Source organism: Blennius ocellaris, assembly GCF_963422515.1.
Source record: "Blennius ocellaris genome assembly, chromosome: 23".
Taxonomy (NCBI): domain Eukaryota; kingdom Metazoa; phylum Chordata; class Actinopteri; order Blenniiformes; family Blenniidae; genus Blennius; species Blennius ocellaris.
In genome coordinates, this window is record NC_137672.1 from 17830933 (window position 1) to 17853003 (window position 22071).

The window sequence follows — 22071 nt, forward strand, 5'->3', positions numbered from 1 at the left end:
ATATATATATATATATATATATATATAATCTTGAACAATACAAATCCAGTCATCCCTGGTTGGAATATTGTCACATAACCATTTTCTCCTAATTGATTTCTTTGCAGTAGAACATTATACAGATATTTATTAACATTTAAACGTCGTCAAGTTATTAAGGAATTTACAATCGACGTCGCGAAACAATATGGAAATCTTCATTTAGAAAACTGGATTTACACAAATAATTTGACTTCTGAGGTTGAATAATCGCCATAATAATCTTTAAATTAAACGTTAAAGCAGAGTATACGTGACAGAAATGTTTATATTCCCACAAAAACTAAACAAATACAGCAGAAAATGACCACAATCTCAACATAAAGCTGATTTTAATGAAACCTTCTGGCGCTAAACCAGTTAAATGTCCCTAAAAATCAGTATTTGACTTTCCTCCGCGTTCAGACAGTTTGTTTTTTTCCCCTTTTAACGAGGTCGTGGCGTTTATATTCTTCAGCGTGTGACGATGAAAACCACCTCGTTTACATGCTTGAATTGTGTGAGTCACAAACTACCTCATGAGCACACAACAACAACAAAAAAAAACCCAACAAAATAAAAGCCCCTAACCTAAAGAAAGGTGTCAGAGGCTAAACGGCGTTCAGGTGTTTTTGGAGCCTCATGTTTACGACGGCATGTAAATACAATCATAAAAAAGAGTTTTCTCATCCTAAAACCGCCGCTCTGATGTGTGTGGGAAATATTGACCAGGCTGTTAAATGAAAAAAGTAAAAAAAAAAAAAAAAAGAGGCAATAAGAAGAAAAAGGTGCAGCGTTGACCCTCCAGAGTTTTTGGAAAAAATGACATGCTGAGAAATGAGGGAAGGATTTTTTTGATGGGGATTTAAAAAAAAAAAAAAAAAAAAACAGAGGAAGGGAGTCTGACAAGTGTTTCTTTAACCCCGTGAGACGGAGCTGATTTTAAAACTTCTAAAAATGACTTAAAACCAGGTTTTATTGTTTAATGTGACTAAAAACTTTCTTTTTTTATAAGGGTTAAGTGCTTAAAATGTGACTGATCTTGCTGTTGCACTAAAACCTTGTTTCTTTCAGGTAAAAGCGTTCCTTCTTGGAACCGATGATTGTTTTTTCTTTCAGAAATGTTTTGAAAACGATGCTCGTTTTCGCTGAAATGTGAGAACGACTGGAAACGATGCAGTTTTCATGTTGGACAACTCAACCATTCTTTATCATGGCCGTGGTGGTGCCAATGCGCCGTCGCAGTGTTTCCACAGTCTACAAGGAGATGGAGTCTTAACTCTTTCGAAAAGTTGTATTTACATGGAGACGGCAGTTGAAGCGTTCTCAAAAAGTTACGTTTTCCGCTGTTTCCATGGAGACCGAATAGGAGCGTTTTCAAAAAAGTTGCATTTCCCACCGTTCCCATGGAGACGGGAGTCAAAGCATTTTCAAAAAGTTGCATTTTCTGCTGTTTCTACGGAAGCGTAGCCGAAGTGTTTTTAAAAAAAGTAGCATTTTCTCTTATTTCCATGTAGACAGGAGTCAGAGCTTTTTCAAAAAGTTGCGTTTTCCGCTGTTTCCATGGAGGCATAGTCGAAGTGTTTTTAAAAAAGTTCAATTTTCTCCTATTTCCACGTACACAGGAGTCAGAGCTTTTTCAAAAAGTTGCATTTTCGGCTGTTTCCATGTATACAGAATAGGAGCGTTTTCGATAAGTTGCAGTTCCCGCCATTCCCATGGAGACGGAAGTCAAAGCATTTTCAAAAAGTTGCATTTTCCGCTGTTTCCATGGAGATGGGAGTCGAAGCATTTTCAAAAAGTTACATTTACCACTGTTTCCATAGAGGCATAGTTGAAGTGTTTTTAAAAAAGTTGAATTTTCTCCTATTTCCACATAGACAGGAGTCAGAGCATTTTCAAAAAGTTGCGTTTTCCCACCGTTTCCATGTAGACAGAATAGGAGCGTCTTCAAAAATGTGCGTTTTGCTCAATTTCCACCGTTGCATAGTGGGAGCGTTTTCAAAAGGTTGCAGTTCCCACGCACATGTGAGTTTTTAAGAACAAAGTTGCGTTTCCACAGAAACGGGAGTCGCGGCGATTTCACAAGTTTCTCCATCAGTTTTCGACAAAACGTCTTCCATTTTCACCAAAACCTCTGAGGCTCCAGACCCCAAACCCTCAGCCGTCGCCGCCCCCACCTGTCTGCAGAGGTGCACACCCATCATCCCCCACACACACACACACACACACACACACACACACACACACACACACACACACACACACACACACACACACTGTAATAACAGGCTGTTGCGGGTCGACTCCACGTCAGTTCAACGCTGCTCCGACGTCAGTGTTTTGTTTTTCCAGGCCCACACCCTGATGCCAGCTCTATATATAGTCAGCACACACACACACACACACACACACACACACGCACACACACTAACTATAAGGGCGCCTCCAGCAGGCCAGACGTGTGTCAGCCCCGTTGGAACGACGTCGCTACTGTTAACGGCCGAGTTAAAAGAAAGGTCAACCAGTCACTTTCCCCCTCTTTTTTTTCTTTTTCCCCTTCTCTTCATCCCCCTCTCATCCCCCTCTCATCCCCCTCGTTTTGCTTCCTGCAGATGTTTTCATTGTTCTCTACCCCAGAGCCGGTGCACAGTCACCACAGCCGTCTCTTCCAACGCTCCGTCCATCACTTTCTCTCTCTCGCTTTTTGAAAACCGTCCAGGAGGAATTTTTCCTCTTCGGTCCTCAGACATGTATTTTTTTTTTTTCCCCTCATTTTTTTTTTTTTTGGGGGGGGGGGATTCCGCTGCCATGTGATTCCCAGACAGACACATCATTCCTATGTCAACATATCTTTGTTTAACATAACTGCCACGGATTACTGAGAGTGACTCATTCAGTCCTGCTGGAAAATCCCGGCAGGCCAAGAGCGCCCTCTGCAGGACCCTGGAGGAACAAGCAGGCATTCAACCGTTTACATTGTCTGAATCTGAAGGTGTTAAGTAATTCCACCTTAAATTTAAATGACAGCTGCAGATGAGGCGATAGACAGGTGTTAAGTAATTCCGTCTTAAATTTAAATGACAACTGCAGATGGAAATGATGTGTGATAAGTAATTCCACCTTAAATTTAAATGACAACTGCAGATGGAAACGATGTGTGTTAAGTAATTCCACCTTAAATTTAAATGACAACTGCAGATGGAGACCATATGTGTTAAGTAATTCCACCTTAAATTTAAACGACAACTGCAGATGGAGACGATAGACAGGTGTTAAGTAATTCCACCTCAAATTTAAACAACTGCAGATGAGGCGATAGACAGATGTTAAGTAATTCCACCTTAAATTTAAATGACAGCTGCAGATGAAGACGATAGACAGGTGTTCAGTAATTCCACCTTAAATTTAAACAACTGCAGATGAGGCGATAGACAGGTGTTAAGTAATTCCACCTTAAATTTAAATGACAACTGCAGATGGAGACGATAGACAGGTGTTAAATAATTCCACCTTAAATTTATGTGACGTTTAAAACATTTGTTTTCCATCAACTTTAAAAACTTTATCTGAGAAATGAATTGACATCTTTTACAAATTTACCGTATATTAAGTTAAGAGTATAAATATCCCGGCAGGCCTAGAGCGCCCTCTGCAGGATCCTGGAGGAACAGCGGGCATTCAACCATTTACATTGTCTGAATTGTTTAAATTTTTTAATTTTCTTATATCCGTGGCAGTACAATAATAACTCTTACCATCACAGAACTAATGTAAAGACTTCCAGGTCTTCGGAATCGTGGCGTTCACCCTGTCGGGATGTGGAATAACGTAACGTAACGCGTCTCCTCCGTCAGGTGGACGCCTCACCGTCACCAGCAGCCACAGTCCCGGCTCCCTGTTCCCGGTCGGAGAGACGCTGGTCCAGTACGTCGCCACGGACGCGGCGGGAAACAGCCGCACCTGCAACCTCACCGTCACCGTCCAAGGTGTTGTCCACCGCCTCCCTGCTTACTCAGCAAATATCATTATTATTATTATTATTATTATTTCCTCTTTGAAACGCTGCTGCTTCTCCACAGGGACGACCTGCGAGCAGCCGTACGTCCCAGCGAACGGCGAGTTCATGTGCACCGAGGAGGAGGAGGGCGTCAACTGCACCCTCCACTGTAAGGAGGGCTACAGCTTCACCCAGGAGGCGGTGCACAGCTACCTGTGCGCCTACGACGGCGTCTGGGAGCCGCCGTACTCGGCCGACCGGCCCGACTGCTCCCGTGAGTACCGCCGCCGCCGCCGCCGAGCTTTAAAACACAGGTGACAATACTCAGAGGTGGTGTGAAGTCACCCCAACTGCAGATGGAGACCATGTGTGTTAAGTAATTCCACCTTAAATTTAAATGACAACTGCAGATGGAGGCGATAGACAGGTGTTAAGTAATTCCGCCTTAAATTTAATTCCGCCTTAAATTTAAATGACAACTGCAGATGGAGGCGATAGACAGGTGTTAAGCAATTCCACCTTAAATTTAAATGACAACTGCAGATGGAGACGATTGACAGGTGTTAAGTAATTCCGCCTTAAATTTAAACGACAACTACAGGTGTTAAGTAATTCCACCTTAAATTTAATTCTGCCTTAAATTGAAATGACAACTGCAGATGGAGACCATGTGTGTTAAGTAATTCCACCTTAAATTTAATTTTGCCTTAAATTGAAATGACACCTGCAGATGGAGACGATAGACAGGTGTTAAATAATTCTGCCTTAAATTTAAACGACAACTACAGGTGTTAAGTAATTCCACCTTAAATTTTATTTTGCCTTAAATTGAAATGACAACTGCAGATGGAGGCGATAGACAGGTGTTAAGTAATTCCACCTTAAATTTAAATGACAACTGCAGATGGAGACGATTGACAGGTGTTAAGTAATTCCGCCTTAAATTTAAATGACAACTACAGGTGTTAAGTAATTCCACCTTAAATTTAATTCCGCCTTAAATTGAAATGACAACTGCAGATGGAGACGATAGACAGGTGTTAAGTAATTCTGCCTTAAATTTAAATGACATTTAAAACATTTGTTTTCCATTAACTTTAAAAAACTTTATCTGACAAATGAACTGACATCGTCTACAAATTTACTGTATATTAAGTTAAGAGTATAAATATGCAGCAACCGATACGTTGCTTTAATTTATCAAAAATATCAACTTCCTTCGCATTTTCCTGAAAGTGTCAGACTTCCTGAGTTCCTCTGATTGTTAGAAGCTTTCAGACGAAGTTAAGTTGTGAGTTTAAAGAACAAACGTTGGATTCCTGCAGTGAACCGCGTCGCCAACAACGGCTTCAAGCCCTTCGAGATGCTGTTCAAAGCGTCGCGCTGCGACGACGGCGACCTGGTGAAGACCTTCACCGGGGAGTTCAGCTCCAAGCTGGGCGGCATGGTGAGGACCCCCTGACCGGCGGCGACCAGCCGCCATTTTGTTTTTCCTGATCCGTCCTTTTCTTTATTTTTTTTTTGTTTCCCTCCGCAAGCTCCCCAACATCTGCAGCAGCGACGAGGTCACCTGTAAGCTGGAGGTCACGTCGCAGGGCCACTGCCTGGAGTACAACTACGACTACGAGAACGGATTCTCCATCGGTACGTCGCCACGGCGCCCTCGCTCGCCCTATCGGTGAGTTTTCACTTATTCTCTCGCCTGTGTTGCTCAGCGCCGGGAGGCTGGAGCAGCAGCTGGGGTCCGCAGGGCACGCAGGACTACGCCTACTTCGAGTCGGGCTTCGCCGCGGGCGGCCGGCAGCTCCCCCGGCGGCCGCCGGACGGCGGCGTGCAGCCGCACCACCGCGCCAAGAGGCACCGCAAGATCACCGGGCCCACCAGGGACCAGAAGATCCAGATCTTCTTCAACATCACAGGTAGGATACAAGGGACCTTTGTTCGGGGCAGGGGACGCTTTAGGAGACGGCGTCAGGAGACTTAAGCTTCCGCTAGGTGGCGTAATAATAATCCGACGGCAACGAAGGTTGTTGACGTCTGCCGTGGTGGAAAAAACTACACGTTTCCAAAAATGGACTACAAAACGCTCGTTTATGACACTTTGTCCTTCTAACCGCTGATCAAATCTCACATTAAATCTAAAAAAGTAAAGGAAGCATCAGTGCTTCCTAGGCTAAAGGAAGTGTCAGTGTTTCCTAGGCTAAAGGAAGTGTCAGTGTTTCCTAGGCTAAAGGAAGTGTCGGTGTTTCCTAGGCTAAAGGAAGCGTCGGTGTTTCCTCGGCTAAAGGAAGCATCAGTGTTTCCTAGGCTAAAGGAAGCGTCGGTGTTTCCTAGGCTAAAGGAAGCGTCGGTGTTTCCTAGGCTAAAGGAAGCGTCAGTGTTTCGAAGCATCAGTGTTTCCTAGGCTAAAGGAAGCGTCGGTGTTTCCTAGGCTAAAGGAAGCGTCGGTGTTTCCTCGGCTAAAGGAAGCATCAGTGTTTCCTAGACTAAAGGAAGCATCAGTGTTTCCTAGACTAAAGGAAGCGTCGGTGTTTCCTCGGCTAAAGGAAGCATCCTAGGCTAAAGGAAGCATCAGTATTTCCTAGGTTAAAGGAAGCATCAGTGTTTCCTAGGCTAAAGGAAGCGTCAGTGTTTCCTAGGCTAAAGGAAGCGTCGGTGTTTCCTCGGCTAAAGGAAGCATCAGTATTTCCTAGGCTAAAGGAAGCGTCAGTGTTTCCTTGGCTAAAGGAAGCATCAGTGTTTCCTAGGCTAAAGGAAGGTCTAAAGGAAGCATTAAGCCTCCTTTCCTCAGCTAATTAAGAATTCCAATGTAACTCATCATTTGGGTTTTTAAAAAAAGGAGCTAGGAAACCACCCAGTGTTTCACCCCAGGAGGCAGCAGGACCGCGGGGTGGGGGGGGGGGGGGGGGGGGGGGGGGCAGTTAGTTCTGCCCTGCCGTCCAGTCCTTTAAACTCTGGCCGTTCTCCCAGCAAGCATCCCTCTGCCCCTGTCGAGGAACGACTCCGTGGAGGTGGCCAACCAGCGGCGGCTCCTGCGCACCCTGGAGCAGCTGACCAACCGGCTGAAGCGCACGCTGGCCAAGCAGCCGCTGTCCAGCTTCCACGTGTCGTCGGAGATGATCGTGGCCGACCCCAAGTCCCTGGAGGGCAAGAAGGCGTCGCTGTTCTGCCGGCCGGGCTCGGTGCTCAAGGGGCGGATGTGCGGTGAGTGGCCGGGCCGGAGGAGGACGTCGGACGTCGGACGTCCACGACCGACCGAACGGCGGAAGGTTTCTCTGCCGGCGGTCGTTGGCTAATCCGGCTCTCTTGCAGTCCAATGTCCGGTGGGGACGTACTTCTCCCTGGAGTACAACGAGTGCGAGAGCTGCTGGCTGGGCTCCTACCAGGACCGCGAGGGGCAGCTGGAGTGCAAGTCCTGTCCCGAGGGGACGTCCACGGCCTACCTGCACTCCCGCGGCGTCGCCGAATGCAAAGGTACCGAAGAACTGAAGGATCAACTTCCGTTGCAGTTAATTTAGTTGTAAAATAGGATGAATGGGGTTGAGATATCCTGAACCTTCAGTTCTGGCGCTTTTAACTTCGTGACGGTTGAGTTAAGACACCAGTTACAGTCAATTCTACCCCAGAATGAGATTTTTCCAGATTTATTTTGGGGGAAAACACTTGTCAAGTGTCCGCAGTGTTTCACGCTGGGGTTTAATACGTGTCGGCAGGTCAATGTAAGCCCGGCAGCCACTCCCTGAACGGGCTGGAGATCTGCGAGTCCTGCCCGCTGGGACACTTCCAGCCGGGCTTCGGGGCCAGGGAGTGTCTGGTCTGTCCCGACGAGACGTCCACCGTCACCAGGGGGGCCGTGGACGACGCCGAGTGTGGAGGTGAAGCGTCAGACGCAAGGAGGAGAGAGAGAACTGGCCTCTCGTCCTTCTCCTTTAATCTAAACCTGGCTTTTCTCCCACCCCCCCTCCCCCCTCTCCCACCCCCCCCTCCCCTCAGTGCCCTGTTCAGCCGGCCACTTCTCCCGGACGGGCCTGGTGCCTTGCTACCCCTGCCCCAGAGACTACTACCAGCCCGAACATGGCCGCTCCTACTGCCTCTCCTGCCCCTTCTACGGCACCACCACCATCACCGGGGCAACCACCATCCAGCACTGCTCCAGTGAGTGTCCGTCAGCCACTGAGGTTTGGACGTCACCCGGTCCAAAACCTGCCCTTGAGCAAGTTAGAACTTGTTTTCTGAAATGGATTTTTAGTTCCTTACATCGGGGGGGCTTTATGTACGACCTCCCTGACTTAGAATTTCTATTTTTTGTTAGTAGAAGATGTGGGAATGACTTTTGGAACAAAAATGCAGGTTTTTGTTTGGTCCTGCTCGACCTCCACTGTCTGGAAGGAAAGAACCGTGGAGTTTGGGGGGGTTTTTTCCCCCCCGCCGACTTGCCTGTGCTCATATTGTGGGTTTTCCCTCGTCAGGCTTCGGCTCCAGCTTCCTTCCAAAGGAGGAGAGTGTGACGGCAGCCCCCGAGGTGGAGGTCAGCGAGGACTACCAGGCCAGCAGTCAGGTCACAGTCCACCCGTCCACTTTGTTTGTCGTCCGTCGATCCGTCGGAGAGACGCTGGGAAGACGGACGACCACACTGACCTGTCTGAACCCTCGTGCCTGCAGGTCTTCCACGAGTGCTTCCTGAACCCCTGTCAGAATAAAGGGACCTGCGAGGAGGTCGGGGCGGGATACGTGTGCACCTGCATGCCTGGATTCACCGGTGAGTCCGCAGGGGGGTCGTCACGACATGGAACCAGGCACGGGTTAGGGTCAATGGGCGTGACCATCGTGACTTTTCCTCCCGCAGGCGCCAAGTGCGAGGTGGACATCGACGAGTGCGACTCGGCGCCGTGCCAGAACGGGGCGCTGTGCCAGGACGGCATGGGGGACTTCCTGTGTCAGTGCAAGGCCGGGTTCCTCGGTAACAAACCCTTCGCATCCATCACACGTTGTAGAGTGGAGATTCAAATACTCACACCTACTTAGTAGTTCTCCCTAATTAACAACCATTGATTACTTCCTACATTAAATAAATGTGTTGTACATTTGAAACAAGTGCGGCTCGGGCACAGTTTTGAGAATTTGTGAAAATGACGATGTGTCTTCAGCCTGAAACTTCCAATCCAACTTTATTTATAAAGCACATCTCGTCTTTATCTTCTTTTGGGTTTAACTTAAAGCACATTTAAAGACACCACAGTGTTAAAAAGACACAATACATTAAAACAAATGCAGGTAAAATACGTTTTCCGTATCACGTTTCCCTTTTGCTGGAATATAAATTGTATTTCATTTAGGTAAAAGTAATATTAGTAGTATTTTCAAAATCAATTGCTTTTCTGTTTTACCAAATTAAATTTAAATGTCTCTTCCTTTCTCTATTTTTATTTGTATGTTCGATATAAAGTTTCATTCATTCATTCATAGGTTTTTCTCTGCTTGTGTTAAAAAGCAACTTAAGCATTCAAATCTACCAGTTCATACCATCTTCCACCACTAGAGGTCACTATGACAACAGGAGGCTCCAGTACAGCGGCACCACAGAGGAAATGTCTATAGTTGACTATGTATTCCAACAGTAATGTCCTATAATGTCACACGTATCAAGAAGTGATGTATTAAATCAAAGCGCTTTAAACGCTAACCGTAAAAACTGTTTGTCACTTTTGGCTCCGCCCCCCCCGCCGCCGCCGTCCTCGCCGTCCTCAGGCTCTCTGTGCGAGGCCGAGGTCAACGAGTGCGTCTCCTCGCCGTGTCTGAACGAAGGCGTGTGCGTGGACGAGGTCAACAAGTTCGCCTGCAGCTGCGCCGCCGGCTTCACAGGTTCGACACACACACACACACACACACACACACACACACACACACACACACACACACACCAGTAGGGTCCCGGCTGACCGCTGGCGTCCCGACAGGGTCCCGCTGTGAGCTGGAGATCGACGAGTGTCTGTCCGGCCCCTGCCTGAACGGCGGCGCCTGCGAGGACCTGACGGGCGGCTTCGCCTGCTCCTGCGCCGCCGGCTTCTCGGGCGACGCCTGCGAGGTCGACGTGGACGAGTGCCACAGCGCGCCGTGTCTCAACGGCGGCTCGTGTCTGGACGCCGTCAACGACTTCAGGTGAGCGAGATGAGCTGCTGCATTTCCCACAAAGATCCACCGCGACTGATGACGAAATCATTTGAGCCATTTGAAACGTTTTGCCAGGAACTTAATGAAGTAGATCCTGGAAATATCTTCTTTTTTTTTTTAAATTTTTGTGCATTTTATTGATCAATAGTGACTTTCATTGCATTATGGACATGTTAGTCACATTATTACACTTTAAATGGCCTTAGTTTTATCATAATACAACTATTATTATCAACAGAGTTGATGTTATGCAGAAAATCATAAAGCTATTGGGTTTATTCCACTTTAAACAGATAGAATTATATTATTTCAAATGGAGAAAATTATGTTTTTGGCCATTTTTACATATCGTGAGTGGATTCATGTGGGCGGACATAAAGTGAGTAAAGCAGCTCATGAGATTAAAGACGTTCTCACAGCAGCATCACTTAGTCCAGGGGGGTCCAACTGATTTTAGTTGAGGGGCCACATCAACCTGATCTGACCTCTGACCTCTGGAGGCCCAACAAGTCAAACATCACATATTAAACTGCAGATATGGAAAAATGCAAAGTATTTCCTTCTTTTGATCCTTTTGCAAGAATTTGCCAGTTTATTCTGAAATTTACATATTAAAGGAAATCAGATATTATTATATTTGCAAAAAAAAAAAACCCTCAGTCACCTGGATATCGTATTTTTATTCAGAATTAGAACAATTTGTCATCATCTGGAAATTGTTTTGAGTTTACGTGTCTAAAGTATCACTTCACATAAATTGGACTCGTTGTTTTATTGTGAAAGGCATTGTGTCATGTGACCTCCACAGACGCATTAATAAATTCTGACCGAGGGCGGTTTTCAATGTCATTTTTGCCAATCCAGTGTTTTTAGATCAGCCTCTGTCAGTTTTCATTTTTATACTTTAAAAAGAAATCCCATGGCGGCCGGATTAGATCGTCTGGCGGGCCGCTTCCGGCCCCCGGGCCTCGTGTTTGACACCCCTGACTTAGTCGGTCTGAACTACAAGCTACAGGAGTTTAATCCTGATGTCAAATAACAACCTGAACCGGCTGGTTCTGTGAAGCACTGTGGTTGGCGGGGGCGTTTCAAACAGGAAGTGTTGCACGTAGGTGTCAGTGTGCGGAGGGCTACCGCGGCCGGCTGTGCGAGGTGGACGTGGACGAGTGCGACCCGAACCCCTGCGTGAACGGGGCCAGCTGCCTGGACGGCCTGGGCGCCTACGACTGCCGCTGCCTCCCTGGGTTCAACGGAACCAGGTGTGAGACAGGTACTATAGGACAGACACGTCTCCATGGCAACTGAAGGGGAGGAGGAGTGGGGGGAGGAGAGGCTGAGGGATGATTGATGTTGATTTATTTATTGATGATTTTTCTTCGGGGATAAAGGTAAAAATAGAAGGTGCTGGCCTAAAAAGAAAAATTCCAAATTATGCAAGTTTGTGTTTCTAAAAAAAAAAAGTTTTGTTGCTTCATTAATTCTTTAACGCTTTGAAACCTGCTGTTTAAAAAATGACGCTAATTGATGGATTTTTTTTTTTTTATACGGTTACTGCACTTTATGCTATTAACACTTTGGTGATGCGTTCAGGAGCGTCACGTATCTCCGCCCTTTCGCTTTTTGATTTTAAGTTTGATGGGTGCAGCTTATATTCAGGTGCACTCAATAGTCCAGAAATTACGGTATTTCTAAAATGATGCCTTCTAACTTGTTTTCCTTCAATCAATCCAGCTTTGTTTATTATGTTAAAATAGGATTACACATTAAATAGTGGAAAAAGACAAGAATTATGTCAATTGAAAATCGTTAAATAAATTAAAAAAAAATAAAAATTGAATGTGATTCAGAAAGTAAAATATCTACAGTGGATAAGTCATATGAATTATTATATTATTACAGTTTCGATTAATTAATTAATACATTTTTTGCTCAATCAGAAATGTCCTCCGCCTTCAACCTGGACTTCGAGGTGTCTGGTATCCATGGTTACGTGATGATGGACGGAGTGATGCCCGCGCTGACCGAAATCACCTGCACCTTCTGGATGAAGTCGTCGGACAGCACCAACTACGGCACGCCGGTGTCCTACGCCGTGGAGGGCAGCGACAACGCCTTCCTCCTCATAGACTACAACGGGTCAGTGGCGCAGCGAGGCCGAGCCCAAACTGCCCCAACAGGGGTAATAAAATACCTCAACGGGGCCTGAGGGGACATTTTAGTCATGCTTCTGTTGTACACCGGGTGGCAGTGTTGAGGAGACGACGACACCGTAGCCAGACTTAATACACCATCTTGTGGTGCGAGCTGGTATTGCAGGACGAGATCAACTTTTTCTGTGTGTCTCGTTTGCGTGATTATTTCAGGTTTTATTGATCTACATTAGACTTTAATATTACCGTATTTTCTGGACTATAAGTTGCAAGTGACTTATATCAAAATATGCTGATAAATACAGACACTGGAAGTCACTCGATGACACATAAAGCTTCCGGAAATACATAAAGAGTTCAGAGTGTGTGAGAAATCAGAAATGTCTTTTTGTTTTCCTCTTCCTGACTCGTTTTTCAAAGATACGACTCGTCGTCAGGTGAAAATACAGTACATTTTGTCTCTTAATCTTCAATTACCCAATAAAAGTAAAGCCAGTTCGTCATTTGTCTAAACTCACAACTTATCTTGGTCTGAAAGCTTCCAACTATGAGAGGAACTGCACAGAAAGTCTGGCACTTTCAGTAAAACACACCGGAAGCTGATATTTGTGATAAAAACACATTTTGAGTGGAGATTAAAATGAAAAAAAGATCATTAAAATGATTAAAAATACATGCAAACCTAACATTTCTGACATTAGCAGACGATATAAAAAGGCTTAACTTCATGAGTCGAGTTTCAACACTGTGACCTGAAATACATCGATTGATTACCGTAATACTTGTAAACGTGAAGTAACATGAGCATCAAAGAGAAGAGCTGCATCCCGAAAAGACTGAATCTCCTTTATGATTCTATATAAAAAAAGTCATATTTCACATCATTAACACTTCAGACATATACAAATACCTGCTTCATATATGTAAATAATGACATTAAACCGAGTACGAGTCTGAATATTAAACTCAATAGGATCCTCCAATAAAAGATGGTAAAATAGGAAACCACAGTAAGATTGTAAAAGTGTATTTATTTGGATTTATCGTTGCGCCCCCCCGCCCCGTCTGCAGGTGGGTGCTGTACGTGAACGGTAAGGAGCGGGTGACGGACTGCCCGGCCGTCAACACGGGCCAGTGGTACCACATCGGCGTGTCCTGGAGGAGCTGGGACGGCGACTGGAGGGTCTACATCAACGGGAGGCCGTCGGACGGAGGCAAAGGCCTGTCAGTGGGCACCACCATCCCAGGTGTAGTGCTCCCCCCCCTCAGCCTGGCCGCCGCGGGCCCGGAACCCCCCCCCCCCAACTTCTCCTTTTAACCTGGCGTCCTCCGCCGTGTCCTGCAGGTGGAGGGGCGCTGGTGCTGGGGCAGGACCAGGACCAGAGAGGGGACGGCTTCAACCCCGTGGAGTCCTTCGTGGGCTCCATGAGCCAGCTGCACATCTGGGACCGGGTGCTCACGCCGCAGCAGGTAACGATTTATAAAGATTTATAAAGATTAATAAAGTTCGTCAACGTTTGCTTTTCTTCAAAGTCTTGTCTTTTTTTTTTTCCAGTCTTGATTTAAACCATTTCTACATAAAATTCAGCAAAACTTATTGAAATTATTGTCCCATTCATGAGGAAACGTTCCATTTGAATGCAGGAATTGTAAAAAAAAAAAAGCAACCTGAACTTTCAAAAAGATATTTTTTGAATTGAATAAAATGAAGATTTATTTTCTAGTTTAATTAATTTATTATTCCAAAAAACAAGAAAATTAAATACGGAACAAAGATTCTGAAGTGCGAGGGAGCAGAAAGAAGATTAAACTTATAAACTCTGCTTCTTTATCTAAAAAAATAGAAATAGAATTTCCACTGAAAATAAAAAAAAAAGAAACTGCAAATCAAAATGACTATAAAGTCCTTCAGGCTAGATAAGCAGACAAATGAATGAAACAAATAGATAATTTCAAGAGGAAATAAGTAAATAAATGTATAAAAAAAGAAATTGGTGGATGAGCGAATGAATGAATAAAGAAATAAATGATGAAAGAAAGAAAAGAGTGAATACTTAATTAACTGCACGTGTGAATAATTGAATTAATAGAAGCATTAAAGACGTTTGCGTTGCGTTTACGCAGTAAAACGACACATTTTCAAAAGAAAACTAGATCCTCCAGTGAAGAAGACGTCCCGTACTGAAGTACTTCTACTCTGTCAGAACTTCTTTGATGTCTTTGTCTTTCCCAGATCAAAGTTCTGTCCAGCAGCTGTCCAGCCTCCCACGTGACCCACAGAGGAAACGTCCTGGCCTGGCCCGACTTCCTCAGCGGGGTGGTGGGACGCGTCAAAGTCAACCTCAACAGCATTTTCTGTGCTGGTGAGTGACTTCTTTTATTTTTTTTAAATTCTCTTCCGACGCCGCCGCCGCCGCCGTTAACGAGTCACGTCCCCGGTGTCCAGATTGCCCCCGGCTGCAGAGCTCGGTGCCCCACCTGCACGCCTCCTCGGTGGAGGTGAGCCCCGGCGCCCAGGTGCAGCTCTCCTGCGATCCCGGCTTCTACCTGGTGGGGGAGCCGGTGCTGCAGTGCCAGAACAAAGGAGAGTGGAGCCACGCCCTGCCCAGCTGTGAACGTGAGCCTCGGCGCTTCCTGCCACTTCGACGGAAATCTGCGCGCGTCGGTATGGGACGACACCAAATGTGTGTGTGTGTGTGTGTGTGTGTCCAGGGGTGTCCTGCGGACGTCCCCGTCCCCTGGAGCACGGCTCGTTGGAGGGGTCGGACTTCCTGGCCGGCAGCTCCGTGACGTACTGGTGCAACGCCGGCTTCTACCTGCTGGGGGACGCCAAGGTGCGCTGCAGCAACAGCGGCAAGTGGGGAGGAAACCCACCGGCCTGTCTGGGTACACACACACACACCGACACACACACACACCGACACACACATCGTCCACGTCCAACACTGCGACTCACCACGCGTTTGCCGCTCAGACGTGGACGAATGCGCCCTGGGCTCGGACTGCGACGAACACGCTAGCTGTCGGAACACCGACGGCTCGTACTCCTGCAGCTGCGTCCCGCCGTACAGCGGAGACGGGAAGAACTGCACAGGTAGGGACTGTCCTCCAGGGACTCTGGAAGACACTGTCCATTGCTTCCCAAATGAAGAAATGTGTGTGTGTGTGTGTGTGTGTGTGTGTCCAGAGCCGGTGAAGTGCGAGAACCCCGGCTCGCCGGAGTTCGGCCACAGAGACGACAGCAGCTTCCTGATGGGCAGCGAGGTGGCGTTCGGGTGCGACGACGGATACGAGCTGGTCGGCGCCGTCAGGGTCGTCTGCCTGGAGACGGGACGCTGGGACCAGCCGGCGCCGCACTGCAGAGGTCAGAGGTCAAACAGGAGGGAGTCACGCTTCTGCTTTGGTTTTATTTGATGTTTTCTGTGGGTTTCCTCTGAAGTCCTAATGTCACTTTCCCTTCAACGGAGTCACTTCCTCACCGACGGGAAAATCCACGAACGTATCGGTGTATTTATGAGTTAATGTTCAATTTAGATGTGATTCGATACATTTGGGTCATGTTGGATTTGATGAATGAGAGCAACTTGGAACTAATTCTGCGGCCTGCAAACAAAAAAGAAAATTACGCGTCTTCAACCGTCTCTGCCATCACATATAAAATAACAATAATGATAATGACTCTATCCTTCAGTCTGCACTGAATTTAATTCAGCGTATTTTTTTTATTTTTTTAATTTTCTCAACTTCCCAAAATTTCCAAAATTCTACATATGTGAAAACTATACTATACTGTACTATCTTAATAATAATAATGACTTTTTTTTTACATTTCAGAAATAGTTTTATCATTTAATACGTTTTTTTAATATATATTTAATTTCCTATTTTGCTTTATCCTGTTTAAATCATTCATGTTGGTGCTCTGGAATATGGACAAAATGTATAAAAATGAATGAAGGAGTTAAACTGATGTCCTTCGTTCAGGTTTTGTGACTTAACATTGTGGATGAGAGACTCGTGTATTTTGAAATTGCTTCCGTTAAATATCACGACTTTTCTTTTGAAGAATTCCAGTTGTTGACAGGAGTTTCCTGCAGACCTGGCTGAGCTCTTTAGACGATCTCTTGTCTCGTCCCCCAGCTCTGTCCTGTCCCGCCCCCGCCGTGCCCGAACACTCCGTCCTGAAGGGAGACAACTTCACCTATGGCAGCAAGGTGACTTTCAGGTATCACTCGCGTCCCTTCCGGCAGCAAACGGCGTGAGACGTGTGGACGGACGCGTGTGTTAGAACCTCTCTCCCCCGTGTTCTCTCGCCTCAGCTGTGAGACGGGCTTCCTGCCCCAGGTCCCCTACGACTTCCAGTGTCTGTCCAGCCTGCGGTGGAGCGGGACGCCCCCCGCCTGCCACCCGGTGACCTGCGGCGGGCCGCCCGCCGTGGACAACGCCGACTACACCTTCACCTCCAACACGTACATGTCCGCCGTCACGTACGCCTGCGACGACGGATACAGGTAAGAAGAAACACCTGAAGACGAGTCCGCGGGCCGCGTGTAGCTTAGAATTTGTATCGTAGCTCAATTGATATAATTTTGGGTCTTTAACGAGCTTTATTATGACTAAAATAATCTTATTTCAAGCACTTTGTGATCTTTATCTGCGAACGATATAAATAAATGTAAATAAATAAAATTAAATAAAAAAAATACATGCATACGTACATAAATAAATAAATACGGGCTGTTTTCCAAAATCCAGCTTTATCAGAATAGATGATAGAAAAGACATTAGTTCAATGAAAAAATAAATTAATTTCATAATTTCTTAAAATAAATAAAATAAATAAAATAAATAAAATAAATACAATAAATACAATAAATACAATAAATAAAATAAATAAAATAAATAAAATAAATAAAATAAATAAAATAAAATAAAATAAAATAAAATAAAATAAAATAAAATACATACATACACACGCACACACACACACACAGACAAACATACATACACACATGCATGCATGCACACACACACACACACATACACACATGCACACATACATACATAAATACATAAATAAATAAATACGGACTGTTTTCCAAAATCCAGCTTTGTCAGAATAGACGATCGAAAAGACACTAGTTATATTAGAAAATAACTTAATTTCGTAATTTCCTTCGGAAAAGCCACACCTTCGCTCCGGTGCTTTATACATAATAAAGTACCGTATTATTCTGAGCAAAGCACCAGTCGATTTAACTACATGCCTGTGAAAAACTATGAAAAACACGACAGTTTCATGAATATAAAAAAAACAACAACACTTCAGACAGGAATGCAGAGACAATAAAGTAGAACACAGGAGAGGTACGAACATTTTCTCAAAGCTGTAAATGTGTGAATATCGACGCGACTGCCAGCCTTCATCTCAGTGAAATGAGCACATTGTTGTTGTTGTTGTTGTTGTGAAGACCACAGGGCTCCATGGAGGTGGTTTGCGAGGCGACGGGCGAGTGGACCCGGCCTTCCCCTCGCTGTGTGAACGTCCTGTGCGGCGAGCCCCCGGCCCTCCGGGACGCCGCGACGGTGGGGGAGAACTACGAGCTGGGAAACAAGGTGCACTACGTCTGCAAAGAAGGGTAAATGTCGCCGCCGCCCACTCGCCGATCGTGCACATGGAGACTCGACACCCTCTAGTGGCCATTTCTGGACTGTTGAGCGCACTGCGATATAATTTAATTTAATTAAAAAAGAGGAAAAAAAGAAAGGTCGGAGTTACGTGATGCACCTGAACGCATCACCAATGTATTTGCGGCCAGAAGCTCGTTAACGCGTAAAAATTCAAAAATCAGTCGCATCGCTATTTAAGCCGCAGGCTTCAAACCGTGTGAAAATGTAGACGTCCTTTTGACGTTTTGGCCTCTCTCTCATCACCTTTTGGTGTTTCCCATGTGCAGCTACACTCTGATTGGCCCTGAAACCAGAGAATGTCTTCCCGCCGGCCAGTGGAGCGAGAGCTCGGCCCAGTGCGTCCCCCGCTCCTGCGGCCCGCCGCCCGACATCGACCACGCCGAGCCTTACGAGAGCCACCAGCTGTTTGGAGACACCGCGAACTACTACTGCACGGACGGGTACACGGCCGGCAACAACTCCAAGATGGTGTGCAACGCTCAGGGCGTGTGGGCGCCGCCCGTCGGCATGGACGCCCCCCGCTGCATCGCCAACTTCTGCCTGCGCCCGCCCCAGCTGCCCCACGCCATTTTGGATTCCGTCAACAAGCCGAAGTACGCGAGCAACTCCGAGGTGAGCTACAAATGCGAGGAGGGCTTCATGCTCAACACCACGTCCACGCTCCGGTGCCTGATGGGAGGAGAGTGGGAGCCCTCGCCGTACGACATTGGCTGTTTGCCCGTGAGGTGCGCCAAGCCCGAGAGCATCGATCGGGGCTACGTGAGCGGAACAAACTACAGCTTTGGGGCCGTCGTGGCGTACAGCTGCTATAATGGCTTCCTGATCCGGGGAGAGAAAAGGAGGACCTGCAAGGCCAATGGGGAGTGGGGAGGAGTCCTGCCTACATGCATACCGGTGTCCTGTCCGTCGCCGCCATCGCTGAAGAACGGATACATCCAGGTTAGCTTTGAAAGCCAGACACGTTAATCCCGCTTCTAAACTCAAAAATAAACACTGTGTTGTTTTCCTGCAGGGCAAAGTTCTAACCACCTTCAGCAGCAGGGTGACGTACGCCTGTGATGCCGGATACAGACTGGTGGGTCAGCCACATCGGTTTTGCCAAGCCAACCGCCAGTGGTCCAACAACTACCCTCCCACCTGCGTCCTTCTGACCTGCGACCCTCCTCCGGATATTGTGCACGGGCACTACAGAGGCTCCGAGTTCCACGTGGGCCGTAAAGTGGAGTACGTCTGCGACGAGGGCTACGAGCTGGCCGGCGACCCCATCTGGACCTGCCTGAAGTACGGAAGGTGGGACAAGTTCCGACGGCCACGGTGCTCGCCGGTCCAGTGTCCCGAGCCGCCGCTGGAGGAGAACCACCTGGTCCTCAAGAGCCTGGACTCCGAGTCTGGGACCGTGGAGTTATCCTGTGAGGAGGGCTACGTCCTGCAGGGGGCGCAGATCCTCCGCTGCACCGCGTCTCAGGAGTGGAACGACACGTTCCCCATGTGTAAGCAGGTGTTCTGCGGCCCGCTGCCGGAGGTCTCATTCGGCGGGCCGTCCTCGTCCTCTCCCCCATACCCCTTCGACTCCGTGGTGACGTACCGATGCATGGACGGCTTTACTTTAAAAAAAGAAGGCTCGGTGTCCTGTCTGGCCAGTGGTCAGTGGAGTAGCCCTTACCCTGAATGCGTTCCCGTTGAGTGTCCTCAACCGGTGGAGATTTCTAACAGTATAGTCGATGTCCAAGGGCTGATGTACCTGAGCAAAGCACTTTATAGTTGTAGGACTGGATACAATCTGGTCGGCAATTCTACTGTCCTCTGTGGAGAGAAGGGACTCTGGATTGGTGGAGTGCCCTCCTGCCGCCCTATCGAATGTTCCGCCCCGAAACAGATAGCCAGTGGAAGGGTGGTTTATACAAAACTGCAGTTTGGACACAGTGCCATCTACTCCTGCCGCCGCGGTTACCGCCTCCAAGGTCCAGAGTCTCTGAAGTGTCTTGCTAATGGGAAGTGGGACACGGAGCCGCCCCGCTGTGTGCAGATAACCTGCTCGCCTCCTCAGCCCATTGAGAACGGTTTTGTTGAGGGCCAGGATCACAGCTTCGGGGTCACTATTTTCTACAGCTGCTTCCCCGGCTTTCAGCTGGTAGGCCAGGACCATCTAGCGTGTGAGGAGACCGGCTGGTCGAGCTCGGCGCCAGTGTGCGTGCCCTCGGACTGCGGCCTGCCGCCTCACATCGACTTTGGGGAGTATGTCCGGGTGACCGACTTCGAGGGAGGTCCGGACGCCGGAACGCCGTCGGCGGACTTGAACTTCCTTCACGGGACATTTATTGAGTATCGATGCCACAAAGGCTACGACCTCACGCACCACACCAGGTTGGTGTGCCAGGAGGACGGGGGGTGGAACGGGACCGCCCCGGCGTGTGTCCCCGCGGAGTGCGTGACGCCACCCAACCCGGAGCACGGCTCGGTGAACGTGACCGACGAATCCCTCGGGAGCACGGTCAGGTACGCCTGCGAGGACGGGTACGAGCTGCACGGCGAGCCCGTCAGTCACTGCGTGTCGGGCCGCCTGTGGACCAACAATCCCCCCGTCTGTCGGCCCGTCTCCTGCGGCGATCCGGGGGCGCTCGCTAACGGCACCGCTCACGGCGGTGGTTTCGTTTACCCCGAGGTGTTGCACTTTGAGTGCAGGCCCGGTTTTGTCCTGAAGGGCAGCGGAAGCGTCGCCTGCCAGGCTGACGGAAAGTGGAATGGAGAGAAGCCGCAGTGCGAGCCGGTGTCCTGCGGTCCCCCCAAAGTCCCCAGTGATGTTTCCTTTAAAGTCAGCGGGTACACCTACAGCAGCGAGCTGGAACTGAGCTGTCCGCCCGGTTTCCTTCTGAAAGGGAAATCTATAAGTGTCTGTCAGGCTGACGGCACCTGGAGCCACCAGACTCCTTCTTGCGTGCCTGCCCGCTGTGGCAAACCGTCCCAAATACCCAACGGACACGTGCTGGCGTCAGAGTTTGGCTACAACAGCAAGGTAAAGTACGAATGTGAGGAAGGATACGTGCTGAACGGAGACCCGACTCTCGTTTGTCAGCCTAACGGACGTTGGGACAAACTGCCACCCCGCTGTGACATCATCAGCTGCGACCCGCCGCAGGACATCAGTCACGGCTTCCTGAACGGCTCCAGCTTCAACTTCGACGACGTCGTGGAGTACGTCTGCTTCGACGGCTACGAGGTCGTGGGAGACCCCGTCCTGCGCTGCTCCGCCCAGGGCCTGTGGATCGGCAGCGTGCCCCACTGCCAGCCCTGCCTCTGCGGCCTCCCCGTGGTCAAATTCGGGAGGGTCCTCGGCCAGGACCGGGCCTGCGGGGACCGGGCCCACTTCCAGTGCGACGACGGGTACAAGCTCCTGGGCCCCTCGCAGGCGGTGTGCGAGACGGGAGGCGTGTGGAGTCCCGGGGTGCCTGTGTGCGGCCGGGGGAGGTGCACTGTCGCCCCGCCGACGGTTCCCAACGCCGTCTTGCAGGGCGGCAGTGCCACCTTCCCGGACACGGCCATATACAGGTGTCGGCCCGGCTACCAGCTGAAGGGCTACCCGCACCTCCCCTGCGGAAGAGACGGCCGGTGGGGGGAACCCAGGATCCGCTGCGAGCCTGTGAGTTGTGGGAAACCACCGGAGGTTCCTCACGCCCAGGTGGTCGGAGACGTCTTCACCTTCCCCAACCAGATCACGTACAGGTAAACGCTGACTGTCAATGTTTGGTAGGAAAGTCACATCTGTATGAACTCTGCAGGTCTTCCTCGGGATGTCACGAATCATTCTCTGCAATTTCCATTTTTAAAAGTTTTGTTTTTTTTAACCTTGGCCAGGAGATGAGAATATTTTTGAGAAATCATCCAGTTTGCAAATTAGATAAAAGTAGATTTTCTTTTTTTTTTATAACATTGTAGATCTGTGGGTTGGAGCCCAGTGCCTTAAAAAAGGAAATCAGTTACTGTATTTTCTGTTTTGATGCTGAGAAAGTGACAAATATTGTCTAAAAGAAATCAAAAAGTGCT

General features: G+C 48.1%; 1 protein-coding gene across 1 annotated transcript in view; it reads left to right on the plus strand.

Moving 5' to 3' along the window:
- svep1 (sushi, von Willebrand factor type A, EGF and pentraxin domain containing 1) overlaps positions 1-22071 on the plus strand; it is a gene marked incomplete at its 5' end in the record, with an annotated part of 88750 nt that overhangs the window by 56328 nt on the left and 10351 nt on the right. The window contains 28 exons of the mRNA XM_080519011.1: positions 3876-4007; positions 4101-4292; positions 5344-5465; positions 5557-5662; positions 5734-5937; positions 6989-7222; positions 7331-7492; positions 7732-7893; positions 8012-8173; positions 8488-8576; positions 8681-8777; positions 8865-8978; positions 9767-9880; positions 9976-10177; positions 11302-11459; positions 12127-12325; positions 13411-13586; positions 13685-13809; positions 14573-14702; positions 14786-14956; positions 15052-15225; positions 15314-15433; positions 15527-15703; positions 16480-16564; positions 16659-16850; positions 17811-17978; positions 18297-18969; positions 19043-21750. Coding sequence (XP_080375137.1) covers positions 3876-4007; positions 4101-4292; positions 5344-5465; positions 5557-5662; positions 5734-5937; positions 6989-7222; positions 7331-7492; positions 7732-7893; positions 8012-8173; positions 8488-8576; positions 8681-8777; positions 8865-8978; positions 9767-9880; positions 9976-10177; positions 11302-11459; positions 12127-12325; positions 13411-13586; positions 13685-13809; positions 14573-14702; positions 14786-14956; positions 15052-15225; positions 15314-15433; positions 15527-15703; positions 16480-16564; positions 16659-16850; positions 17811-17978; positions 18297-18969; positions 19043-21750 — 7348 coding nt within the window. The remainder of the gene's footprint in view (positions 1-3875; positions 4008-4100; positions 4293-5343; positions 5466-5556; positions 5663-5733; positions 5938-6988; positions 7223-7330; positions 7493-7731; positions 7894-8011; positions 8174-8487; positions 8577-8680; positions 8778-8864; positions 8979-9766; positions 9881-9975; positions 10178-11301; positions 11460-12126; positions 12326-13410; positions 13587-13684; positions 13810-14572; positions 14703-14785; positions 14957-15051; positions 15226-15313; positions 15434-15526; positions 15704-16479; positions 16565-16658; positions 16851-17810; positions 17979-18296; positions 18970-19042; positions 21751-22071) is intronic.